Source organism: Symphalangus syndactylus, chromosome 11 (genome assembly GCF_028878055.3).
Source record: "Symphalangus syndactylus isolate Jambi chromosome 11, NHGRI_mSymSyn1-v2.1_pri, whole genome shotgun sequence".
In the NCBI taxonomy this organism is placed as follows: Eukaryota; Metazoa; Chordata; class Mammalia; order Primates; family Hylobatidae; genus Symphalangus; species Symphalangus syndactylus.
Window position 1 is genome coordinate 14,511,703 of NC_072433.2, and position 23,392 is coordinate 14,535,094.

At 36.9% G+C, this 23,392-nt stretch overlaps 1 protein-coding gene, 1 long non-coding RNA gene and 1 other non-coding gene across 3 annotated transcripts in view; 1 reads left to right on the top strand and 2 right to left on the bottom strand.

The window, feature by feature from the left end:
- Positions 1–4,403, top strand: part of LOC129493070 (uncharacterized) — a 32,271-nt gene extending 27,868 nt beyond the window's left edge. Inside the window, exons 3-4 of the long non-coding RNA XR_008661023.2 lie at positions 1,425–1,480; positions 3,448–4,403. This is a non-coding gene — a long non-coding RNA (uncharacterized lncRNA). The remainder of the gene's footprint in view (positions 1–1,424; positions 1,481–3,447) is intronic.
- The window catches only part of C11H8orf34 (chromosome 11 C8orf34 homolog), a 483,892-nt gene that overhangs the window by 100,614 nt on the left and 359,886 nt on the right, over positions 1–23,392 (bottom strand). The window contains 2 exon segments of the mRNA XM_055298752.2: positions 2,952–3,028; positions 21,298–21,383. Coding sequence (XP_055154727.1) covers positions 2,952–3,028; positions 21,298–21,383 — 163 coding nt within the window.
- TRNAE-UUC (transfer RNA glutamic acid (anticodon UUC)) lies at positions 7,082–7,153 on the bottom strand. The gene has a single exon. It is a non-coding gene; the product is annotated as a tRNA-Glu (tRNA).

The following is a 23,392-nucleotide window of genomic DNA, read 5'->3' on the forward strand; positions in this document are numbered from 1 at the left end:
AGTTAGCAAATAGAGACAGCCTGTGTTGAAACTACCTTAAATGGTTTTCAACATTTGTGGCATATTTATATTTGTACAGGATATGACTCAAAATTTGCTTTGAAGTATTTTGTATTTCTTACAGTTATAAAGAAAAAGAGTTTCTTTGTTCCAATTCTTCATAATATTTAGATAAAGTTACAATTTTCTTCTTGATTTACTAAAAATACTATCCCAAGAAATACTACAGAAGCATTTTTTAGGAAATCTACATCTAAAATATCATCATTTTAACAAAATTAACTTTTACTTTAACCCATGCTTTCCTCATAATAAAAGCAGCTACCATCTAGAAATTGTCTGCTTCAGGGTCCTGACATTCATTCATTTATTCATGTATTGTTTTATTCCACTTTATTCCAAAAAGATTTAAATGTGTAATATGATATTAACTGGAATTGCATAATTTTTAATGCAAAATCTAATGAATGTAAATAAAAACAAACAAAGTTGACCTATAACAAACTTTTGCACTGGGGAAGCATTATGTGAACACAGTGGAAAAAAGCAAAGATCTCTAAGAAGCCATTTGAAATCACTCATGAAAACTTCGGTCAAATAAAGCTAATTTCTTCTTTCTTTGCATTTTTATGTATTATTAAGGAAGCCAAATACTAAAGACAGGATATATCTTGATTGGAGAAAATGATTAGAAGAAGAATCTAATGGTATATGTTTAGGCCTGAGGGACAAATATGGACTTTGTGGAATTCACAGCTGATAAACCTTTGCAAAAAGTGATGAATGACAGATTATCACAACCTGAAGGACTACATAACATCATGAGGTTATGGAGAAATACTAAAGTTTATAAATGGCAGAACATTTCTTAAAAAATAAAATTAATGCAACAGTAGGTTATAATCACCAAATAATATTTGTTCCAACCACATACTTCATTGTACTCTATGTGAGAACATTATTTGGAACCCTAGATTTGGTTATGGCATAACTCACAAGTTACAGGGGACTTGGCAAACAAGGATATGTTCAGAAAAAGAATCAAGGTACTGAAATTTTTTGAAACTACACAACGTAAACATTGGTTAAAAGAATGGACTATGCTTTGACCTAAAAAGTTAAGTCTCATTTGGGACATGCTGGTAGCTTCTAATATCTGAACATCAGTTAATTGTAAAAAGGATTAGGTTTAAGCTATCACTCCATGAGTAGAACTAGGACCAATGTTTGTGAGGAATGGAAGACAACATCTAACAAACAGGAATAAACTGTTTCTACAAGAAACAGAAGAGCACTAAAAATATTAAGGATGTACAGTAGAAGGAAAACTGACTGGTTCCCAACTCCTGATATCACTGTTTTTTAACTTTAGGACCTTGATTTAGTTCCTTAGCTTCTCTGAATTTCTGTTTCCTTATCTATAGGTTAGATAGCTCTGCATTGAATAGAGGAGTGAAAATATCCAGTTGAAAATGCCAAGGTAAGAGATGGGAAATGCTGAACTGGATGGTTACCATGGTTTTTTTTATTTCTAAGGTTTTACCATTTTGTAGTAAAGGAAAATATAATAGTTTTCATCTCATGGTGAGGAATTATTGCTATACTATGCATTCAATATACATATATATGTATGTGTGTGTTTCATATTATGGGCCTACTGTGTGTAAGTACTCTTCTAGGAAGGTGGAAGTGAAAAAAATGTACAAAAATTCTTGCCCTGCTAGACCTTATATTATAGTGGAAAGAAATGGACAGTAAAACAATAAGTAAATTGTATCACACAGTAGAAATCATAAGCACTGTATAAAAAATAAAGAAGGGAAATGCAAAATTTTAAATAGGGTCGGGAAAATAACATCTGAGCAATGATACATTAATTTCATCAGTAATTTTAAAAATTAATTTTATTATGAAGTTCATTGGAAAACTTGGTGCCTTTTACCAAGTCCTGTGATCTGAATAATGTTTTAAATCATGTAATCTCATCACAGAGTGTTATGGGTTGAACTGCGTCCTCCTAAAATTTCATATGTCGAATTCCTAGCCCAAGAACCTCAGAATGTATTTGGAGATAAGGTCTTTAAAGAGGTAATTAAGTTAAAGGAGATTATTAGGGAGGCCCTCATCCAACATCACTGGTGACATTTGTGATGTATCACTGGTGTTAAGTGATTAGGACATAGACATGTACAAAGGGAAGAAGCTGTGAAGACGCAGGGAGAAGACATTCCTCTCTCAGAAGCAAGCAGCCCTGCCAACACTTTGATCTTTGATTTCTGCCTCCAAAACTTTGAGAAAATAACTTTTTGTTATTTAAGCTACCCAGTCTTTGCTACTTTGTTATGGCAGCCCTAGCAAATTAATACAGGGAATATAGACACATACAAACCCAGTCCAAATATTATGTTTAAGATAATGCGATTGCATTAGTTATTTTTATAGAAACTAAAAATATTTTATATAAAAAATTTATTTTTATTTAGAATTTATATAGAATTTCAGGTTTTTTCTATTTATTCTTTTAACCTTAAATTGCATTAAAAATCTTAAACTTAATGGTTCTCTCCCAAAATACTGTATTGAAGATATATAGTTTAACAAACATATTACAAGGACTTCACTACTAAGAATAGCATAAGTCATATATAAACTTCCAGGATATGCAAAATATTTGTTTTACTACCAAGGTAAGTATAGTTAAACTTATTGAAGTTTAACATGGCAGCTCATAACCTTTTAGCGTGCTCACATGCACAAGCAAGCAGTTAATAACACCAGAACTTCACTTTTCCCATCTAGTTCAAGTCTTCTTCCCCAACTGTTGAAACAACTTAGAACAGCCTAATTAACCAGTAAGAAAGCTGGCTTTATTATATTTTATTTAGATTTTCCTGCTAGTAATTTAAATTAGTTTTAGCAACTAAAAAAAATAAGTCAATGAATATACTTACAGGTCCTGTTAGTTTAGATGCTTTCTCAAATTCGTCACCCTCCTCCATTAGTGCTTCTTCAGTCCCAGGCAAGGAATCTATTTTTATTTTTAAAAAATGAATAAATTATACTCACATATTGCTTATTAACTCTCTGATATATAAACCTGTTATGAGAAGAATAAAATGATGGAATTGGGTGTTGAAAAAATCGTAGTGTTTGTGAGTTAAAATAGAATGTGAAATAACATTTAGCTTAACAACAACTTATGAAAAATGATAAGTATTTTTAATTTAGAAGGGCACAATAATGTCAGGAATGTGCAAGAGCCACAGTTATCTTAGTTATACAAATAAAGCAAGATATTTTGGTATATTATCCAGCTAATTGTTGGAACATAATTACATTTAATGTCCTTTTTCTGTTTTATAATTTTATAATTATTTGTTTTATCTATCAATTGTCTTCTTTTGGGGGTTCCACAATTTGAGTAATATTTTGTGCTCTCTCTTTTAGATAGAATGGAACATTCTGAAAAAAGTTCGGAGAAAGGTGCATATTATTAAATGGTGATCGGTTTTCCATTTCAACGTATGAAGGAAGAAGTTGCAATTACTTAGCCTGAATTGAATATTGAGGGGTGGGTGAGTAGTGGCTTTCAAATATGTGAAAAAAATGATGCAACCTTTTTCATATGTCTTCTGACATTATAACAACCATCAGAACAACAAGGATTTCTATGGGTTATAAAGAATTCTGTGATAGGGATAGGTAAATGGAGCAACTAGAAATAATCTATCCTGAAGACTGTCGACTTCCTTAGTTGAATTTGAACTCTTTCTTTTCAAATAAAAAAAAATCAGTTAAGAGAAAGGTATTTTAAACCACTGGATTTAAAAATTAATTTCTTATATTTATTAATACTTGAGGGAGTCATATAAAGCCCTAAGTATTTTCCTTTAGCTTTATGTACATATGGAGACAGATTTTTCTGTTGCATAAAATGTATACTCTGTAAAGAGAATTAGAGCATGAAATCTTTCTAACCCTTAATGACCACCAAACACCAGGGAGACGATGGAAAGCTTAACACAGATCCATAATAAATCAGAGCTTTTGAATCATGAAGCTCTCTCTATCTCTGATAACTCAGAATTTTACACTCAAGAAGACAAGTTTCTAAATTCTGGGGCACATAGTTTATGTAGATGTAAATGTGGATTTTGTTTTAGAACACAGGATACCTTCCACCATAAAACTGACTTCTGGAGGGACACATCATTCTCAAGTTGTAGGTGGATTTAAAGATTTTACTTACTACCTTTCCTAACAGAACATAGATATTAAAAATAAGCAAGTTTTAGTGGATAAAATCATGAAGGACAATGAGAATTATACCAGATGCAAAACTATTAATCCCCTTGTAAAGAATACTTGAAGGTCTAGCTCCCAAAACCCAATTGGAAAGGTGACAATAAATTTGTTAAATTAGGATGTAAATTAAGCATAATTTAAGTCCTCCAAAACGGAATTATATTCTGCAGAACTGTGAGCAAATGCTACTATAATTTTAGTATTCACTCAGTATGTTTCCTGTTTTGTTTGTGTATTGAAGTTCTTATTTGAGTAATCTATTGACTTAATGAATAAATAACATTAAAATGTTCTATTCTACATTACACAGCAAATTATTTTCATATATAGGACAGTAAAATCCACCTTCTCATGGATTTGGTAATTTTCTTAAAGTTAGAAATACTATAAATAAGTTCTCAAGCTCTTCTCCACGAGTAGTTAATGGTTTTTAAGAGATGTCATTCTGCTTGATTATTTATGTATTCATTCTTTCATTCATACATTTATTGCATTTGTATATTTGTGTATTCATTTACTCAACAAATACCATATGCCAAGCACTGTATTAGGTGCTTTTAAAAGAAGTTGAGTATTTTCTATGACACTTTCTTTCATGAAATTTACTTGAACACATTTACAGGGCAGTATTAACTTTTTAACAAAGATGAACAATTATAAAGAGAAAGTATTAGTAACTTTGTATGATTTACATTTTTTTTTGGTTTCGTTTTTGTTGAATTCTCCCTGGTTATTGGTACCATATCCAGAAAGATCTATAATACAGTAATGCCCATTGAGCTTAGTATGAAGGGACAACTATAAGCACTGCCAGAACATTTGAGAATTTACATAACTACCGTTTTTAAAAGTTATGAAGTTAAATGGATACTGCCAAATAGCCCAAATCTAATAATAGGATACCAATCTAACAAGCTAGTAGGGACCAGGACACCATGAAAGTAAAACCTTAGTGTTTAATGCTTAGAGCAGTAAATGCCATTGTTTATGTGTTCTAAGTGCATCACTTATTAACAGTAACAGGTGAGTACATATATGCAAGATATTTTGCTCTGTCTATTCCAGAGCAATTTCTTTTGTATTTGATTTTCAAATGTAAGTAATTTTTTTTAGCCATTTAAAATCACCTATGGGTGGGTGGGAAATGAGTCCCTAAATATGTCAAATATTACAGTTTGTCTTATATCCTCATTTTAGAGAAGAAGAAACTGAAGCATGAAAAGATGAAGTAATTTTACCAGAAACCTAATAGTCTGTGGCAGGAGTAGGACTAGAAATTCAGCCTGTGTGGTTGATTGGACATGTTGGTGGGAACCTAAAAATCTGTAGTTTATTGCAGTGCTTAGCTACATCCAACTTTTTTCAGCCATTATTTTTACTTTTGCTGCTTGTGTCACAACAGACCTTTTTATGCACAGTTATACCAATTTATAGAAATAGTTATGCTCCCCGAGCCAAGTTCAATGTGGATGCACAGTTGACATAAACTCACAATAGCACTTTTGGATACTATTCAATTATTAGATCTAGTCATTTGACTAACTTAAGTAGAAAAGAATGTACTAAATCAGAAACTCATATTCTGGAATTTGCAGATTAGGTATATTAATAATTGAATGTGAAGAATGCAGGATTAGGCATTTCAAGAAAGGAGCTTAAAGTATAATCTGCAACACATTACTGATATATTATTTAATTTCCCAGGAAATTTGAGTCCTTATAATACTCAGTAATTATGTAAATGAGATTGCTGAAATATATATATAGGTAAAGATTGGTAGGTTGGAGTTATTTTGATAAAATTTAAAAAATTAATGGCAAGTAATTAAATAGCATCTGTCTTGTGCCTGGTTTTGTATTGGGCATGATGGGTAACATAAGAAAACTTCAAGAAGCATATAATCCAATGGAAGTAGGAGAAACAAACACAGAAGAAGCAATTCAAAAACAATTTGGAAATGAGAGAAAGAAAACATCAGAGAGACTTTACATAATCTTAGAGCAGGTGATCTAAATAGGCAGAGAAGGGAGGGAAAAGGCCTTATTGCTAGTCAGGGAAGGATGGCATAAGTGAAGGTACACATGCAAGAATATCTATGAGCAGACACCAGGCTGACTCCAGAAGCTATGCGAGAGTCAATGAATGGCCAGCCTGGAGCTTCCATGTTGCTAGTGACACATTACTTAATGTTCATTGTCAGGGTTAAAGGTCTATCATAAGAACATGCCATGTCATCACCACTATAATAGATTTGAGTATGCATTAACTATAGTCATTTCTTTCTATTATGCTACATTAACATTGGTTTATGTTCCCTTAGCAGATTTTTTAAAATATTTATTACCTAATATTTGACTTATAAAAATACAACATCTGTAAAACATTTATATAAATATAACATGTAAAATGTATCACATCTATTAGTATATATGATCTGTTTAAATTACAAATTACAAAGACAAAATAAACACCCCAAACCCACCACTTAATAATTAGGGCATTTTCAATAACCTTCATACATCCATGGGCTCCTTCCTTATCCCATCACCCAGCCTCCTCTTACCCTTGAGAATAACCAATATTTTGTGTTTGTCTTTTTTTTTTTTTTTTTTTTGAGACAGAGTCTTGCTCTGTCACCCAGGCTGTAGGGTAGTGGCACAAAATTGGCTCACTGCAAGCTCCGCCTTCCGGGTTCAGGCCATTCTCCTGCCTCAGCCTCCTGAGTAGCTGGGACTAGAGGCGCCTGCCACCACGCCCAGTGGCAAAATCTTTGCATTCCCACACCGGGAGTCGACCCCGGGCCACCTGGGTGAAAACCAGGAATCCTAACCGCTAGACCATGTGGGAGATGATTCCTGCCTTTAAATATAGTTTTGTCACTTATGTTTTCTTAAAGAACATATTATTTAGATTTGCTTTTTGGAGCTTTATAAAAATGGCATTCTGTGACTTGCTTTCGTTCAAGAAGTATTAGGCTTTTAAGACTCATTTAATGGTGAGCTGCAACTTGCTATACCAGAGTGGGAGAACCAACTGCCATTTCAGTTTGGCTGCTTGAAATCAGCCACGGTGGGCGTATTCACACCACGAAAATCTTCAATCTCTACAAATCAGGGCTTCCTTTTTTCAGGAAAACAATTGTACATTTACACAGTAGAAATCTGAATGCCTTTCAACTACATACAGGGGATCTATTTGTACTTCACTGATTTTATCCATCGCCTGTATGTAGTTGAAAGGCATTCAGGTTTCTACTGCAGAAAAAAATTTCACAATTTATCCATTTCTCTGTCCATGAACACACTAACAAGGGTTCTTCATATTTCATGCTATATGATACTTATTTCTCTAAGGCATTTACCTAGAAATGGAGTTTCTAGGTTTTAGATTGTATAAATGCTCAAGATTTTAAGATAATGGAAAACTTTTCCAAAACTCATATACCTGCAGTATAAGAGTTTCTTTTCATCTATGACTTCACCAGCACTTAGTTTTGTCAGCTTTCTTAATCAATGCCAATCAAAAGGTTGTAAAAGAAAAAGGATTGTATCTCTCCATGGTCTTAATTTGCTTTTCCCTGATCACTAAGGTGATTTAAGTATTTTTCATCTGCCTGTTGGCCTTTTGTTTCCTCTCTGTAAAATGTGTATTCATACTTGTTACTTATTTTTCTGTTGATGTGTTGATTTTTTATTTATTAAATTGTAGATGTTCTTCATATTCTGAATATTAATCTTTGATCAGTGGCAATTACATTGCAAATATATTTCCCTATTTGTGGCTTTTCTTTGGGCATCTTTTTTTTAATTTTTAATTTTTTTCAATAGGTTTTTGGGGAAAAGGTGGTGTTTGGTTACATGAATAAGTTATTTAATGGTGATTTCTGAGATTTTGGTGCACCCATCACTGGAGCAGTGTACCCTGTACCCAATGTGTAGTCTTTCAACCTTCGCCACCCCCACCCTTTCCCCCAAGTTCCCAAAGTCCAATATATCATTCTTATGCCTTTTTGTCCTCATAGCTTAGATCCCACATATGAGTGAGAACATATGATATTTGGTTTTCCATTCCAGAGTTACTCCCCTTAGAATAATAGTCTCCAATTCAGTCCGGGTTGCTGTAAATGCCATTATGTTGTTGCTTTTTAAAGTTGAGTAGTATTCCATGGTGTATATATATCACATTTTCTTTATCTACTCATGGATTGATAAGCATTTGGGCTGGTTCCATATTTTTGCAATTGCAAATTATGCTGCTATAAACATTTATGTGCAAATATCTTTTTCATAAAACGACTTCTTTTCATCTGGGCAGATACCTAGTAACAGGATTGCTGGATCAAACGGTAGATCTTCTTTTAGTTCTTTAAGGAATCTCCACACTGTTTTCCAGAGAGGTTGTACTGGTTTACATTCCCACCAACAGTGTAAAAGTGTTCCTTTTTCACCACATCCACACCAACATCTATTTTTTTTATTTTTTATAGTAAAAAAATAAAAATGGCCATATTAGGCCATTCTTGCAGGAGTGAGGTGGTATCACACTGTGGTTTCTATTTGCATTTCCCTGATCATTAGTGATGTTGAGCATTTTCCCATGTGCTTTTTGGCCACTCATATATCCTCTTTTGAGAAATGTCTATTCATGTCCTTAGCCTACTTTTTGATAGGATTGTTAGTTTTTTTCTTGCTGATTTGAGTTCCTTGTATTATAGATTCTGGATATTAGTCCTTTTTCAGAAGTATAGATTATGAAAAATTTCTCCCACTCTGTGCGTTTTCTGTTTACTCCGTTGATTATTTCTTTGGCGGTGCGGAAGCTTTTTAGTTCAATTAAGTCCCATCTATTTATCTTTGTTTTTGTTGTACTTGCTTTTGGGTTCTTGGTCATGACGTCTTTAAGCTAATGTCTGGAAGGGTTTTTCCGATATTATCTTCTAGAACTTTTACGGTTTCAGGTCTTAGATTTAAGTTCTTGATCCATTTTGAGTTGATTTTTGTATAAGATGAGAGATGAGGATCCAGTTTCATTCTTCTACATGTGGCTTGCCAATTATCCCAGCACCATTTATTGAATAGGATGTCCCTTCCCCACTTTATATTTTTGTTTGCTTTGTTTAAGATCAGTTGGCTGTAAGTATTTGGGTTTATTTCTGGGTTCTCTATTCTGTTCCAGTGGTCTATGTGCCTATTTTTATAATAGTACTATGCTGTTTTGGTAACTATGCCCTTATAGTATAGTTTGAACTTAGGTAATGTGATGCCTCCAGATTTGTTCTTTTCACCTAGGATAGCTTTAGCTATGCAGGCTCTTTTTTGGTTCCATATGAATTTTAGGATTGTCTTTTCTAGTTCTGTGAAGAATGATGGTGATATTTTGATGGGAATTTCATTGAATTTGTAGATTGCTTTTGGCAGTATGGTCATTCTCACAATATTGATTCTATCTGTCCATGAGTATGGAAAGTGTTTCCATTTGTTTGTGTTGTCTATAATTTCTTTCAGCAGTGTTTTGTGGTTTTCCTTGTAGGGGTCTTTCACGTCCTTATTTAGTTATATTCCTAAGTATTTTTTTTTTTTTACAGCTATTATGAAAAGGATTGAGTTCTTGATTTGATTCTCCAGCTTGGTCACTGTTAGTGTACAGCAGAGCTACTGATATGCGTACATTAATTTTGTATCCTGAAACTTTGCTGAATTCATTTACCAGTTCTAGGAGCTTTTTGGATGAGTCTTTAGAGTTTTCTAGGTATACAATCATATCGTCAGCAAACAGTGACAGTTTGACTTCCTCTGGATGCCCTTTATTCCTTCTCTTGTCTGACTGCTCTGGCTAGGACTTCCAGTACTATGTGAATAGAAGTGGTGAAAGTAGGCATCTTTGTCTTCTTCCAGTCTCAGGGAGAACGCTTTCAATTTTTCCCTGTGCAGTATAATGTTGGCTGTGGGTTTGTCATAGATGGCTTTTTTACCTTAAGGTATGAACCTTCTATACGAATTTTGCTGAGGGTTTTAATCTTAAAGGGATGCTGGATTTTGTCAGATGCTTTTTCTGCCTTTACTGAGGTGATTATGTGATTTTTGTTTTTAATTCTGTTTATGTGGTATGCTATATTTATTGACTTGCACATGTTAAACCATCCCTGCATCCCTGGTATGAAACCCACTTGATCATGGTGGATTATCTTTTTGATATTCTGCTGGATTTGGTTTACTAGTGTTTTGTGAGGATGTTTGCATGTATGTTCATCAAGGATACTGGTCTGTAGTTTTTGAATTATCTGATAGAATTCAGCTGTGAATTCATCTGGTCCCTAACTTATTTTTGTCGGCAATTTTTTTTATTACTATTTCAACCTCACTGCTTGTTATTGGTCTGTTCAGAGATTCTATATCTTCCTGGTTTAATCTAGGAGGGTTGTATATTTCCAGGAATTTATCCATCTCCTCTGGGTTTTTCAGTTTATGTGTGTAAAGGTGTTCATAGTAGCCTTGAATAATCTTTTGTGTTTCTGTGGTATCAGCAGTAATATCTCCTGTTTCATTTCTAATTTAGCTTGTTTGCATCTTCTCTCTTCTTTTCTTGGTTAATCTTGCTATATTTAGCTTTTCAAAAACCAGTTTTTTATTTCATCTATCTTTTGTATTTTTTTGTTGTTTCAGTTTCTTTTAGTTCTCCTCTGATCTTCGTTATCTCTTTTCTTCTTCTGGGATGGATAGTTCTTGTTTCTCCAGTTCCAGAATGTAGGAGGTATGACCGTATATTATCTATTCATGCTCTTTCAGACTTGTTGATATAGGCATTTAATGCTATGAACTTTCCTCTTAGGGCTACTTTTACTGTATCGCAGAGGTTTTGATAGGTTGTGTCACTATTATTGTTCAGTTCAAAGAACTTTTTAATTTCCATCTTGATTTCCTTGTTGACCCAATGATCATTGAGGAGCAGGTTATTTAATTTCCATGTATTTGCATGGTTTTATGGCTTCCTTTTGGAGTTGATTTCCAATTTTATTCCAGTGTGGTCTGAGAGAGTACTTGATATAATTTCGATTTTCTTAAATTTACTGATACTTGTTGTGTGGCCTATCATATGGTCTATTTTGGGGAATATTTCATGTGCTGATGAATAGAATGTATATTCTGCAGTTGTTGGGTAGACTATTCTGTAAATATCTGTCAAGTTTAGGTCTATTGTTTCTTTGTTGACTTTCTGTCTTGATGACCTGTCTAGTGCTGTCAGTGGGGTATTAAATTCCCCCACTATTACTGTGTTGCTGTCTATCTCATTTCTTAGATCTAGTGGTAACTGTTTTATAAATTTGGGAGCTCCAGTATTAGGCACATATATATTTAGGATTGTGATATTTTCCTGTTGAACTAGTCCTTATATCATAATTAAATTCACATTTAATATAATGTGATATATATATATAATGTTCCACTTTATAATGTTCCACTTTGTTTATTTTTAACTGCTGTTGCTTAAAGTTTGTATTGTCTGATATAAAAATACCTAGTCCTGCTTGCTTTTGGTGTCCATTTGCATGGAATACCTTTTTCCACCCCTTTACCTTAAGTTTGTATGAGTCCTTATGTGTTAGGTGAGTCTCCTGAAGACGGCAGAAACTTGGTTGGTGCATTCTTACCCATTTTGTCATTCTGTATATTTTAAGTGGAGCATTTAAGCCATTTACATTCAATGTTAGTATAGAGACGTGAGGTAGTATTCTGTTCATTGTGCTATTTGTTGCCTGAATACCCAAGTTTTTTTCTTTAAATTTTATTATTATTATACTTTAAGTTTTAGGGTACATGTGCACAATGTGCAGGTTTGTTACATTATGTATACATGTGCCATGTTGGTGTGCTGCACCCATTAACTCGTCATTTAACATTAGGTATATCTCCTAATGCTATCCCTCCCCCTTCCCCCCACCCCACAACAGTCCCCAGAGTGTGACGTTCCCCTTCCTGTGTCCATGTGTTCTCATTGTTCAATTCCCACCTATGAGTGAGAACATGCGGTGCTTGGTTTTTTGTCCTTGCGTTAGTTTGCTGAAAATGATGGTTTCCAGTTTCATCCATGTCCCTACAAAGGACATGAACTCATCATTTTTTATGGCTGCATAATATTCCATGGTGTATATGTGCCACATTTTCTTAATCCAGTCTATCGTTGTTGGACATTTGGGTTGGTTCCAACTCTTTGCTATTGTGAATAGTGCCGCAATAAACATACGTGTGCATGTGTCTTTATAGCAGCATGATTTATAATCCTTTGGGTATATACCCAGTAATGGGATGGCTGGGTCAAATGGTATTTCTAGTTCTAGATCCCTGAGGAATCGCCACACTGGCTTCCACAATGGTTGAACTAGTTTACAGTCCCACCAACAATGTAAAAGTGTTTCTATTTCTTCACATCCTCTCCAGCACCTGGTGTTTCCGGACTTCTTAATGATCGTCATTCTAACTGGTGTGAGATGGTATCTCATTGTGGTTTTGATTTGCATTTCTCTGATGGCCAATGATGATGAGCATTTTTTCACGTGTTTTTTGGCTCATAAATGTCTTCTTTTGAGAAGTGTCTGTTCGTATCCTTTGCCCACTTTTTGATGGGGTTGTTTGATTTTTTCTTGTAAATTTGTTTGAGTTGATTGTAGATTCTGGATATTAGCCCTTTGCCAGATGAGTAGGTTGCAAAAATTTTCTCCCATTTTGTAGGTTGCCTGTTCACTCTGATGGTAGTTTCTTTTGCTGTGCAGAAGCTCTTTAGTTTAATTAGATCCCATTTGTCAATTTTGGCTTTTGTTGCCATTGCTTTTGGTGTTTTAGACATGAAGTCCTTGCCCATGCCTATGTCTTGAATGGTTTTGCCTAGGTTTTCTTCTAGGGTTTTTATGGTTTTAGGTCTAACATGTAAATCTTTAATCCATCTTGAATTAATTTTTATATAAGGTGTAAGGAAGGGATCCAGTTTCAGCTTTCTACATATGGCTAGCCAGTTTTCCCAGCACCATTTATTAAATAGGGAATCCTTTCCCCATTGCTTGTTTTTGTCAAGTTTGTCAAAGATCAGATGGTTGTAGATATGTGGTGTCTGAGGGCTCTGTTCTGTTCCATTGGTCTATATCTCTGTTTTGGTACCAGTACCATGCTGTTTTGGTTACTGAAGCCTTGTAGTATAGTTTGAAGTCAGGTAGCGTGATGCCTCTAGCTTTGTTCTTTTGGCTTAGGATTGACTTGGTGATGCGGGCTCTTTTTTGGTTCCATATGAACTTTAAAGTAGTTTTTTCCAATTCTGTGAAGAAAGTCATTGGTAGTTTGATGGGGATGGCATTGAATCTATAAATTACCTTGGGCAGTATGGCCATTTTCACGATATTGATTCTTCCTACCCATGAGCATGGAATGTTCTTCCATTTGTTTGTATCCTCTTTTATTTCATTGAGCAATGGTTTGTAGTTCTCCTTGAAGAGGTCCTTGTAAGTTGGATTCCTAGGTATTTTATTCTCTTTGAAGCAATTGTGAATGGAAGCTCACTCATGATTTGGCTCTCTGTCTGTTATTGGTGTATAAGAATGCTTGTGATTTTTGTACATTGATTTTGTATTCTGAGACTTTGCTGAAGTTGCTTATCAGTTTAAGGAGATTTTGGGCTGAGACAGTGGGGTTTTCTAGATATACAATCATGTCATCTGCAAATAGGGACAATTTGACTTCCTCTTTTCCTAATTGAATACCCTTTATTTCCTTCTCCTGCCTAATTGCCCTGGCCAGAACTTCCAACACTATGTTCAATAGGAGTGGTGAGAGAGGGCATCCCTGTCTTGTGCCAGTTTTCAAAGGGAATGCTCCCAGTTTTTGCCCATTCAGTATGATATTGGCTGTGTGTTTGTCATAGATAGCTCTTAATATTTTGAGATACGCCCCATCAATATCTAATTTATTGAGAGTTTTTAGCATGAAGTGTTGTTGAATTTTGTCAAAGGCCTTTTCTGCATCTATTGAGATAATGATGTGGTTTTTGTCTTTGGCTCTGTTTATATGTTGGATTACATTTATTGATTTGTGTGTGTTGAACAAGCCTTGCATCCCAGGGATGAAGCCCACTTGATTATGGTGGATAAGCTTTTTGATGTGCTGCTGGATTCGGTTTGCCAGTAGTTTATTGAGGATTTTTGCATCAATGTTCATCAAGGATATTGGTCTGAAATTCTCTTTTTTGGTTGTGTCTCTGCCAGGCTTTGGTATCAGGATGATGCTGGCCTCATAAAATGAGTTAGGATTCCCTCTTTTTCTATCGATTAGAATAGTTTCAGAAGGAATGGTACCAGCTCCTCCTTGTACCTCTGGGAGAATTCGGCTGTGAATCCATCTGGTCCTGGATTTTTTTTGGTTGGTAAGCTATTGATTATTGCCACAATTTCAGAGCCTGTTATTGGTCTATTCAGAGATTCAACTTCTTCCTAGTTTAGTTTTGGGAGGGTGTATGTGTCGAGGAATTTATCCATTTCTTCTAGATTTTCTAGTTTATTTGTGTAGAGGTGTTTGTAGTATTCTCTGATGGTAGTTTGTATTTCTGTGGGATTGGTGGTGATGTCCCCTTTATCATTTTTTTATTGCGTCTATTTGATTCTTCTCTCTTTTCTTCTTTATTAGTCTTGCTAGAGGTCTATCAATTTTGTTGATCTTTTCAAAAAACCAGCTCCTGGATTCATTAATTTTTTGAAAGGTTTTTTGTGTCTCTATTTCCTTCAGTTCTGCTCTGATTTTAGTTATTTCTTGCTTTCTGCTAGCTTTTGAATGTGTTTGCTCTTGCTTTTCTAGTTCTTTTAATTGTGATGTTAGGGTGCCAATTTTGGATCTTTCCTGCTTTCTCTTGTGGGCATTTAGTGCTATAAATTTCCCTCTACACACTGCTTTGAATGTGTCCCAGATATTCTGGTATGTTGTGTCTTTGTTCTCATTGGTTTCAAAGAACATCCTTATTTCTGCCTTCATTTCGTTATGTACCCAGTAGTCATTCAGGAGCAGGTTGTTCAGTTTCCATGCAGTTGAGCGGTTCTGAATGAGTTTCTTAATCCTGAGTTCTAGTTTGATTGCACTGTGGTCTGAGAGACAGTTTGTTATAATTTCTGTTCTTTTACATTTGCTGAGGAGTGCTTTACTTCCAACAACTTGGTCAATTTTGGAATAAGTGTGGTGTGGTGCTGAAAAAAATGTATATTCTGTTGATTTGGGGTGGAGAGTTCTGTAGATGTCTGTTAGGTCTGCTTGGTGCAGAGCTGAGTTCAATTCCTCGGTATCCTTGTTAACTTTCTGTCTTGTTGATCTATCTAATGTTGACAGTGGGGTGTTAAAGTCTCCCATTATTATTGTGGGAGTCTAAGTCTCTTTGTAGGTCACTAAGGACTTGCTTTATGAATCTGGGTGCTCCTGTATTGGGTGCATATATATTTAGGATAGTTAGTTCTTCTTGTTGAATTGATCCCTTTACCATTATGTAATGGCCTTCTTTGTCTCTTTTGATCTTTGTTGGTTTAAAGTCTGTTTTATCAGAGACTAGGATTGCAACCCCTGCCCTTTTTTGTTTTCTATTTGCTTGGTAGATCTTCCTCCATCCCTTTATTTTGAGCCTATGTGTGTCTCTGCATGTGAGATGGGTTTCCTGAATATAGCACACTGATGGGTTTTGACTCTTTATCCAATTTGCCAGTCTGTGTCTTTTAATTGGAGCATTTAGCCCATTTACATTTAAAGTTAATATTGTTATGTGTGAATTTGGTCCTGTCATTATGATGTTAGCTGGTTATTCTGCTCGTTAGTTGATGCAGTTTCTTCCTAGCCTTGATGGTCTTTCCATTTTGGCATGTTTTTGCAGTGGCTGGTACTGGTTGTTCCTTTGCATGTTTAGTGCTTCCTTCAGGAGCTCTTTTAGGGCAGGCCTGGTGGTGACACAATCTCTCAGCCTTTGCTTGTCTATAAAGGATTTTATTTCTCCTTCACTTATGAAGCTTAGTTTGGCTGGATATGAAATTCTGGGTTGAAAATTCTTTAAGAATGTTGAATGTTGGCCCCCACTCTCTTCTGGCTTGTAGAGTTTCTGCCTAGAGATCTGCTGTTAGTCTGATGGGCTTCCCTTTGTGGGTAACCTGACCTTTCTCTCTGGCTGCTCTTAACATTTTTTCCTTCATTTCAACTTTGGTGAACCGGACAATTATGTGTCTTGGAGTTGCTCTTCTCGAGGAGTATCTTTTTGGTGTTCTCTGTATTTCCTGAATTTGAATGTTGGCCTGCCTTGCTAGATTAGGGAAGTTCTCCTGGAAAATATCCTGAAGAGTGTTTTCCAACTTGGTTCCATTCTCCCCGTCACTTTCAGGTGCACCAATCAGACATAGATTTGGTCTTTTCTCATAGTCCCATATTTCTTGGAGGCTTTGTTCGTTTCTTTTTATTCTTTTTCTCTAAACTTCCCTTCTCGCTTCATTTCATTCATTTTGTCTTCCATCACTGAGCTCCATCAGCTCCTTTAAGAACTTCTCTGCATTGGTTATTCTAGCTATCCATTCGTCTAATTTTTTTTCAAAGTTTCTAACTTCTTTGCCATTGGTTTGAATTTCCTCCTGTAGCTCGGAGTAGTTTGATCGTCTGAAGCCTTCTTCTCTCAACTCGTCAAAGTTATTCTCCATCCAGCTTTGTTCTGTTGCTGGTGAGGAGCTGCGTTCCTTTGGAGGAGGAGAGGTGCTCTGCTTTTTAGAGTTTCTAGTTTTTCTGCTCCTTTTTTTCCCCATCTTTGTGGTTTTATCTACTTTTGGTCTTTGATGATGGTGACGTACATATGGGTTTTTGCTGTGGATGTCCTTTCTGTTTGTTAGTTTTCCTTCTACCAGACAGGACCCTCAGCTGCAGGTCTGTTGGAGTTTGCTAGAGGTCCACTCCAGACGCTGTTTGCCTGGGTGTCAGCAGCGGTGGCTGCAGAACAGCAGTGGCTGAAGAACAGCGGATTTTGGTGACCGGCAAATGCTGCTGCCTGATCATTTCTCTGGAAGTTTTGTCTCAGAGGAGTACCCAGCCGTGTGAGGTGTCAGTCTGCCCCTACTGGGGGGTGCCTCCCAGTTAGGCTGCTCGGGGCTCAGGGACCCACTTGAGGAGGCAGCCTGCCGTTCTCAGATCTCCAGCTGCGTGCTGGGAGAACCACTACTCTCTTCAAAGCTGTCAGACAGGGACATTTAAGTCTGCAGAGGTTACTGCTGTCTTTTTGTTCGTCTGTGCCCTGCCCCCTGAGGTGGAGCCTACAGAGGCAGGGAGGCCTCCTTGAGCTGTGGTGGGCTCCACCCAGTTCGAGCTTCCTGGCTGCTTTGTTTACCTAATCAAGCCTGGGCAATGGCAGGCACCCCTCCCCCAGCCTTGCTGCCTCCTTGCAGTTTGATCTCAGACTGCTGTGCTAGCAATCAGCGAGACTCCGTGGGCATAGGACCCTCCAAGCCAGGTGTGGGATATAATCTCCTGGTGTGCCGTTTTTTAAGCCTGTCAGAAAAGCGCAGTATTAGTGTGGGACTGACCCAATTTTCCAGGTGCCGTCTGTCACCCCTTTCTTTGACTAGGAAAGGGAACTCCCTGACCCCTTGCGCTTCCCGAGTGAGGCAATGCCTCGCCCTGCTTCGGCTCGCGCACAGTGCGCTTCACCGACTGTCCTGCACCCACTGTTTGGCACTCCCTAGTGAGATGAAACCGGTACCTCAAGCAGAAATGCAGAAATCACGGGTCTTCTGTGTCGCTCAGGCTGGGAGCTGGAGACCGGAGCTGTTCCTATTCGGCCATCTTGGCTCCACCTCCCCAAGTTTTTGTTTCATTGTGTTGTTGTTATATACGTCCTGTGAGATTTATGCTTTAAGGAGGTTCTACTTTGGTGTATTTCAAGGATTTGTTTCAGGATTTAGAGTTCCTTTTAGAAATTCTTGTAGTGCTGACTTGGGAGTGGCACATTCTTTCTGCATTTATTTGTCTGGAAAAGACTGTATCTTTCCTTCATTTATGAAGCTTACTTTCTCTGAATATAACATTCTTGGGTAATAATTGTTCTGTTTAAGGAGGCTAAAAATGGGTCCCCAATCCCTTCTGGCTTCTAGGGTGTCTGCTGAGAAATCTGCTGTTAATCTGATAGGTTTTCCTTTATAGGTTACCTGATGCTTTTGCCGCACAGCTCTTAAGATTTTTTCCTTCGTCTTGACTTTAAATAACCTGATGACTATATGTGCAGGCAATGATCTTTTTGCAATGAATTTCCCAGGTGTTCTTTGAGCTTCTTCTATTCGGAGTTCTAGATCTTTAGCAAGGCCAGGGAAGTTTTCCTCAATTTTTCCCTCAAATATGTTTTCCAAACTTTTAGATTTCTCTTCTTCTTCAGGAACACCAACTGTCTTAGGTTTGGACATGTAACACAGTCCCAAACTTCTTGGAGGCTTTGTTCATGTTTTTAAAATTCTTTTTTCTTTGTCTTTGATGAATTGGGTTGATTGAAAAGCCTTGTCTTTGAGGTCTGGAATTCTTTCTTCTGCTTGTTTAATTTGATTGCTGATACTTTCCAGTGTATTTTGCATTTCTCTAAGTGTGTCCTAGATTGCCAGAAGTTCTGATTATTTTTTATTTATGCTGCCTATTTCACTGAAGAATTTTCCTTTCATATCCTGAATTATGTTTTTGATTTATGTAAGTTGGACTCACCTTTCTGTGATGCCTGCTTGATTAGCTTAATATTCAACCTTCTGAATTCTTTTTCTGGCAATTCAGATTTCCTCTTGATTTGGATCCATTGCTTGTGAGCTCATATGATCTTTTGGGGGTGTTAAAGAACCTCATTTTCTCATATTACCAGAATTGCTTTACAGGTTCCTTCTAATTTGCACAGACTATGTTAGAAGGAAGATGCAGGATTCAAGAACTGCTGTTCAGATTCTTTTGTTCCTTAGTGTGTTCCCTTGATGTTGTGTTCTCCCCCTTCCCCTAGGAATGAGGCTTCCTCAAAGCTGAACTGCAGTGATTGTTTTTGCTCTTCTGGGTCTAGCCATCCAGTGGAGCTCTGGGCTAGTACTGGGGAGTGTCTGCAAAGAGTCCTGTGATGTGATCAGTCTTCAGGTCTTGCAGCTGTGGATACCAGCACTGTCCCCGGAGGAGGTAGCAGGGGAGTGAAGTGGACTTTGTAAGGGACTTTGGTTATGTTTTTGTTTAGTGTGCTGGTTTTGTGTTAATTGGCCTCCAGCCAGGAAGTAGTGCTTTCAAGAGTGCATTGGCCCTATGAGGAGGATGCAAACTTGTCCTAGGAACACCCGGTTAAGTATTCAGGTTTCTCAGGTGGTGGGCAGGGCCATAGAACTCCCAAGAAATTACGCCCTTTGTCTTTGGCTACCACAGCAGGTAAAGAAAGATCACCAGGTGGGAGCAGAGATAGGTGTGTCTGAGCTCAGCCTCTTCTTGTGTGGGGCTTGCTGTTTCTGCTGTGGTGGATGGGGGTGTGGTTCTCAGTCCAATGGAGTTATATTCCCAGGGAGATTATGGCTGCCTCTGCTGAGTCATACAGGTCACCAAGGAACTGGGGGAAAGCCGGCAGTCACAGGCTTCACCCAGCTCCAAGGCAGCCCATAGTCCTAAAGGCTGGTCTCACACCCACCATGCCCCCTCAACAGCAATGAGTTTATTTCCAGGCAGCAAGTGATCAGGGCTGAGAACTTGCCTCAGACCATGAGCCTCCTCAGCTAGAAAGCAAAGACTCACAGATTTTCCCAACTCAGGGAGCCTGCAGTGGTGATCCATTTCCTTCAACTAGTCTGTGGATTCTCTCAGCTTTCCTGGTATGTTCCTGCGGTGCTTCTTGGAGCAAAAGTTCATGATGTGAGTTTCCACATGCTGCTCTGTCTGTCTGAGTGGGAGCTGCAATGTAGTCCTGCCTCCTGTCCACCATCTTAATCCTGAGCTTCTTTGGGCATCTTTTGATAAACAGGAGTTTTTAATTTTCTACAGCTGAATGTTTCCATTATTTCTTTTATGGCTGGAGATGTTTTCGTCCTGTTGAAGATGGCCTTCTCAATCCAGGTGTAAGAAAAATACTTTCCTATAGTTTATCTTCTAACTATCCAGGTTGAATGTATGGACTGTGTTTTGCTATTATGCTGACTGATGAAGACATGATGTACCTTAGATGGCATTGGAGTGGGATTACCTGTACTTATTTATATATACAACAAACATTTTGAATTGCTCTGATACTAAGTTTGTTTGCTAAGTTAAGGAATTTCCATTTTGTACTATAGAAAATGGAAATGAAATAAGCAGCTTTATTTTCAGAAAAACAATGAACCAAAGAGGGGTGAGATAGTCCAAGGAGGGCCAAGAAGGGAGTTGATGGAGAAAGAGGGAAAACACATAGACCAGGCAGTATTAGGGCAAATACAAAGGAGGCTGACTCAGGGAGGAAATTCTGAAGTGACATTGACATAATTGGAGACCAATTTAATACAGGGCTGGGAGAGAGGGAGTATGATATTGTCAAGTATGATATTGACATTTCTGCCCAAGAAGCATGACTGGATCAAAGACGTGAGAATGGTAGCAGCAGGTATAGCAAGTGACAAGGGGCAGAGAAACAGTTCCATTTTCTGGAAATCCAGCTGACAATGTGGATTTCTAAAGACAAGTTTGAATTAGTCACATAATTTAGGGAGTAGCCAACTTATAGTTGATCTGTTTGGACCTTAAACAGAACAGGCCTAAAGAGATTGCTCCTCAGAATCCACACTTCTCAATTGCTTCTCTCCTTTGCTCTTATCCTGACACAAACAGCCCCAAGGAGTGTGCCAGCGGTAGATATGTGACCTGCAGCTACAGTGAATTCATGCAAGGTAAAATGTTTGGTTTATTTTTTTTCCTTTGCTTCTTTAGTCTTTAAGTGCCACTAGAACTGCAATAAATATTGTTGGACTTAAAACTTACCGAATGAATCTGGGATTTTTTCATCTGGAGAATGCAGTATTGGTAGTGACTCTTCTGTCCTTTCTTCCAGGTTGTCTCCTTGAAGCCTAAATAATTAAAAATGGTCATTGAAACATCTCATAATGTTAAATTGTGAAATGTGAACTATGCACCATGGGGGACATGGCTGTGAACTTCTAGACTCTAAACTCAGATATGCATGTTCAAAATAGAAATACAAGTTCACTAAAGCTATTTTAATACAGGATTTTCGCTGCTCTAACCATTAAGGAAAAGTCTTCTGTATTTCCTGTTACATACCTGCCAGGATTTATCTAGGTAGAATCTGCTTTTCTTCTCAGCCTGACCATAGAAAGGTTTAGAAGCACGTATTTTCACTTAAACCCCAAAGGGGAATTGAGTGGAAGGAAAACAAGAGAGGCCAACACAGTGTGCTCACCTAACATCAGGGTCTGGGAGTCATAAAGGGGTTTTCCTGATTCCACTGAGGTTTATCAAACACAATCTTCCAAATCAACCAACCTAAGCTTCAAGGCCTATGGGTCAAGATATGTCTCAGCAGTGGAGGTAAAGATTCCTAATGTGTGACTGCCCAGACTTCTCATAGACACTGAGCCTTCCTCAGGAGAGAACAATACATACAGGCATAATTCATAACTATACTGGGTTCAAATGTTACACTGTTATATAAGTTGTAATTTTTATAAATGTTATAATTCTCAGCTATTTTATATCTTTGCTTTTATATACCACAGCAGAATCTCATATAATTTGCTTTTCGACTTTTACAAATTCAAGCATATATGCATATCTCTTGATCTTTGTGCAATTACAAACAATGTAAATTATATGTGCACTGTAATTTTTATATTAAATTCTGCACATCCCTCTATTATACATTTATACTTACTTATTACCTTCTGTATATGAAATCACATTTACTGTATTGTATAAGAAAATTAAAGAATTCTCAAGGGGAATTTCCTGAAAGTTGTAACATTTTTTGCTAAGCTTTGTATGGTTTTGTACTTTTAATTAATTTTTTAAAAACTTTCTTTGGAAAAAGACCACTTTTAAATAAATAAATTAGCTACATATTTTTCAAATATTCTCTACTACCTCCTTTTTATTGTATTCACTTTGGATAATCGACTTTAATATTTAGCAATATCAAATATTCTGTTTTGAGCTCTCTTTGTCCAGGACCATTCTATCAAAATCATATCAAAGAGAGAAGGTACAGAGGTGCATTTAATATTAAAAGGTATAAGTAAAAATTATTATTGAAAATTCACAATGAGCTCCAACACACTGGGATATTTAACATTAAGTTAAAACCCTAGGCCAAGTGTGGTGGCTCATTCCTGTAATCTCAGCATTCTTGGAGGCTAAGGCAGGTGGATCACTTGAGGCCAGGAGTTCGAGTCTGCAGTGAACCATGATCACGCCACTGAACTCCAACTGGGGTGACAGAGTGAGCCCCTGTCTCTAAAAAAAAGTAATTTTTTTTTTAATCTTGAAAAGAAAATAAATCTCTTACAAAGACAGAAAGAAGCAGGATCTAAAAACAGTGCTGTAATTTTTGTTTGCTTGTTGTATGCATCAATAAAACAAAATATTTATTTAGCACTTATTAACATGCTCAAGCATAAGCCAAATGTCATAGAGATGCAAAGAAATTGTAACTGTTCCTGATAGGCTTTAATATAGCTTAGTTGAAGAGACCAATGGCTATGGATAAAAACTCAACAAATTGGGTGGCCTTGCAGCTGGCTCATCCTTGTCCACACAGTGCCCTCCAGATACCTTAAGAGCTGAGTTTACTGTGACCTGGCACCAATTCCATTGTGGAATGCTTCACAGCCCTGCCATCCTTGAGTGCTCTGCCAATGTTTCCCAAGCTGTAATCCACACAGCATCACTTCTGTAAGAGGTTAATGGGCGCTGTGCAAACAAGGGGTGTGTGGGCAAGTCCGGGAAATACAGTCTAAATAAAAGTTAAATTGTTTTTTGTTTTTTTACCATAAGAGTTTTACTCATACTCCCAAAACTTTTTGCTTTGCTTTCTAAAACTCCTTTTCCATATTAAACAAAC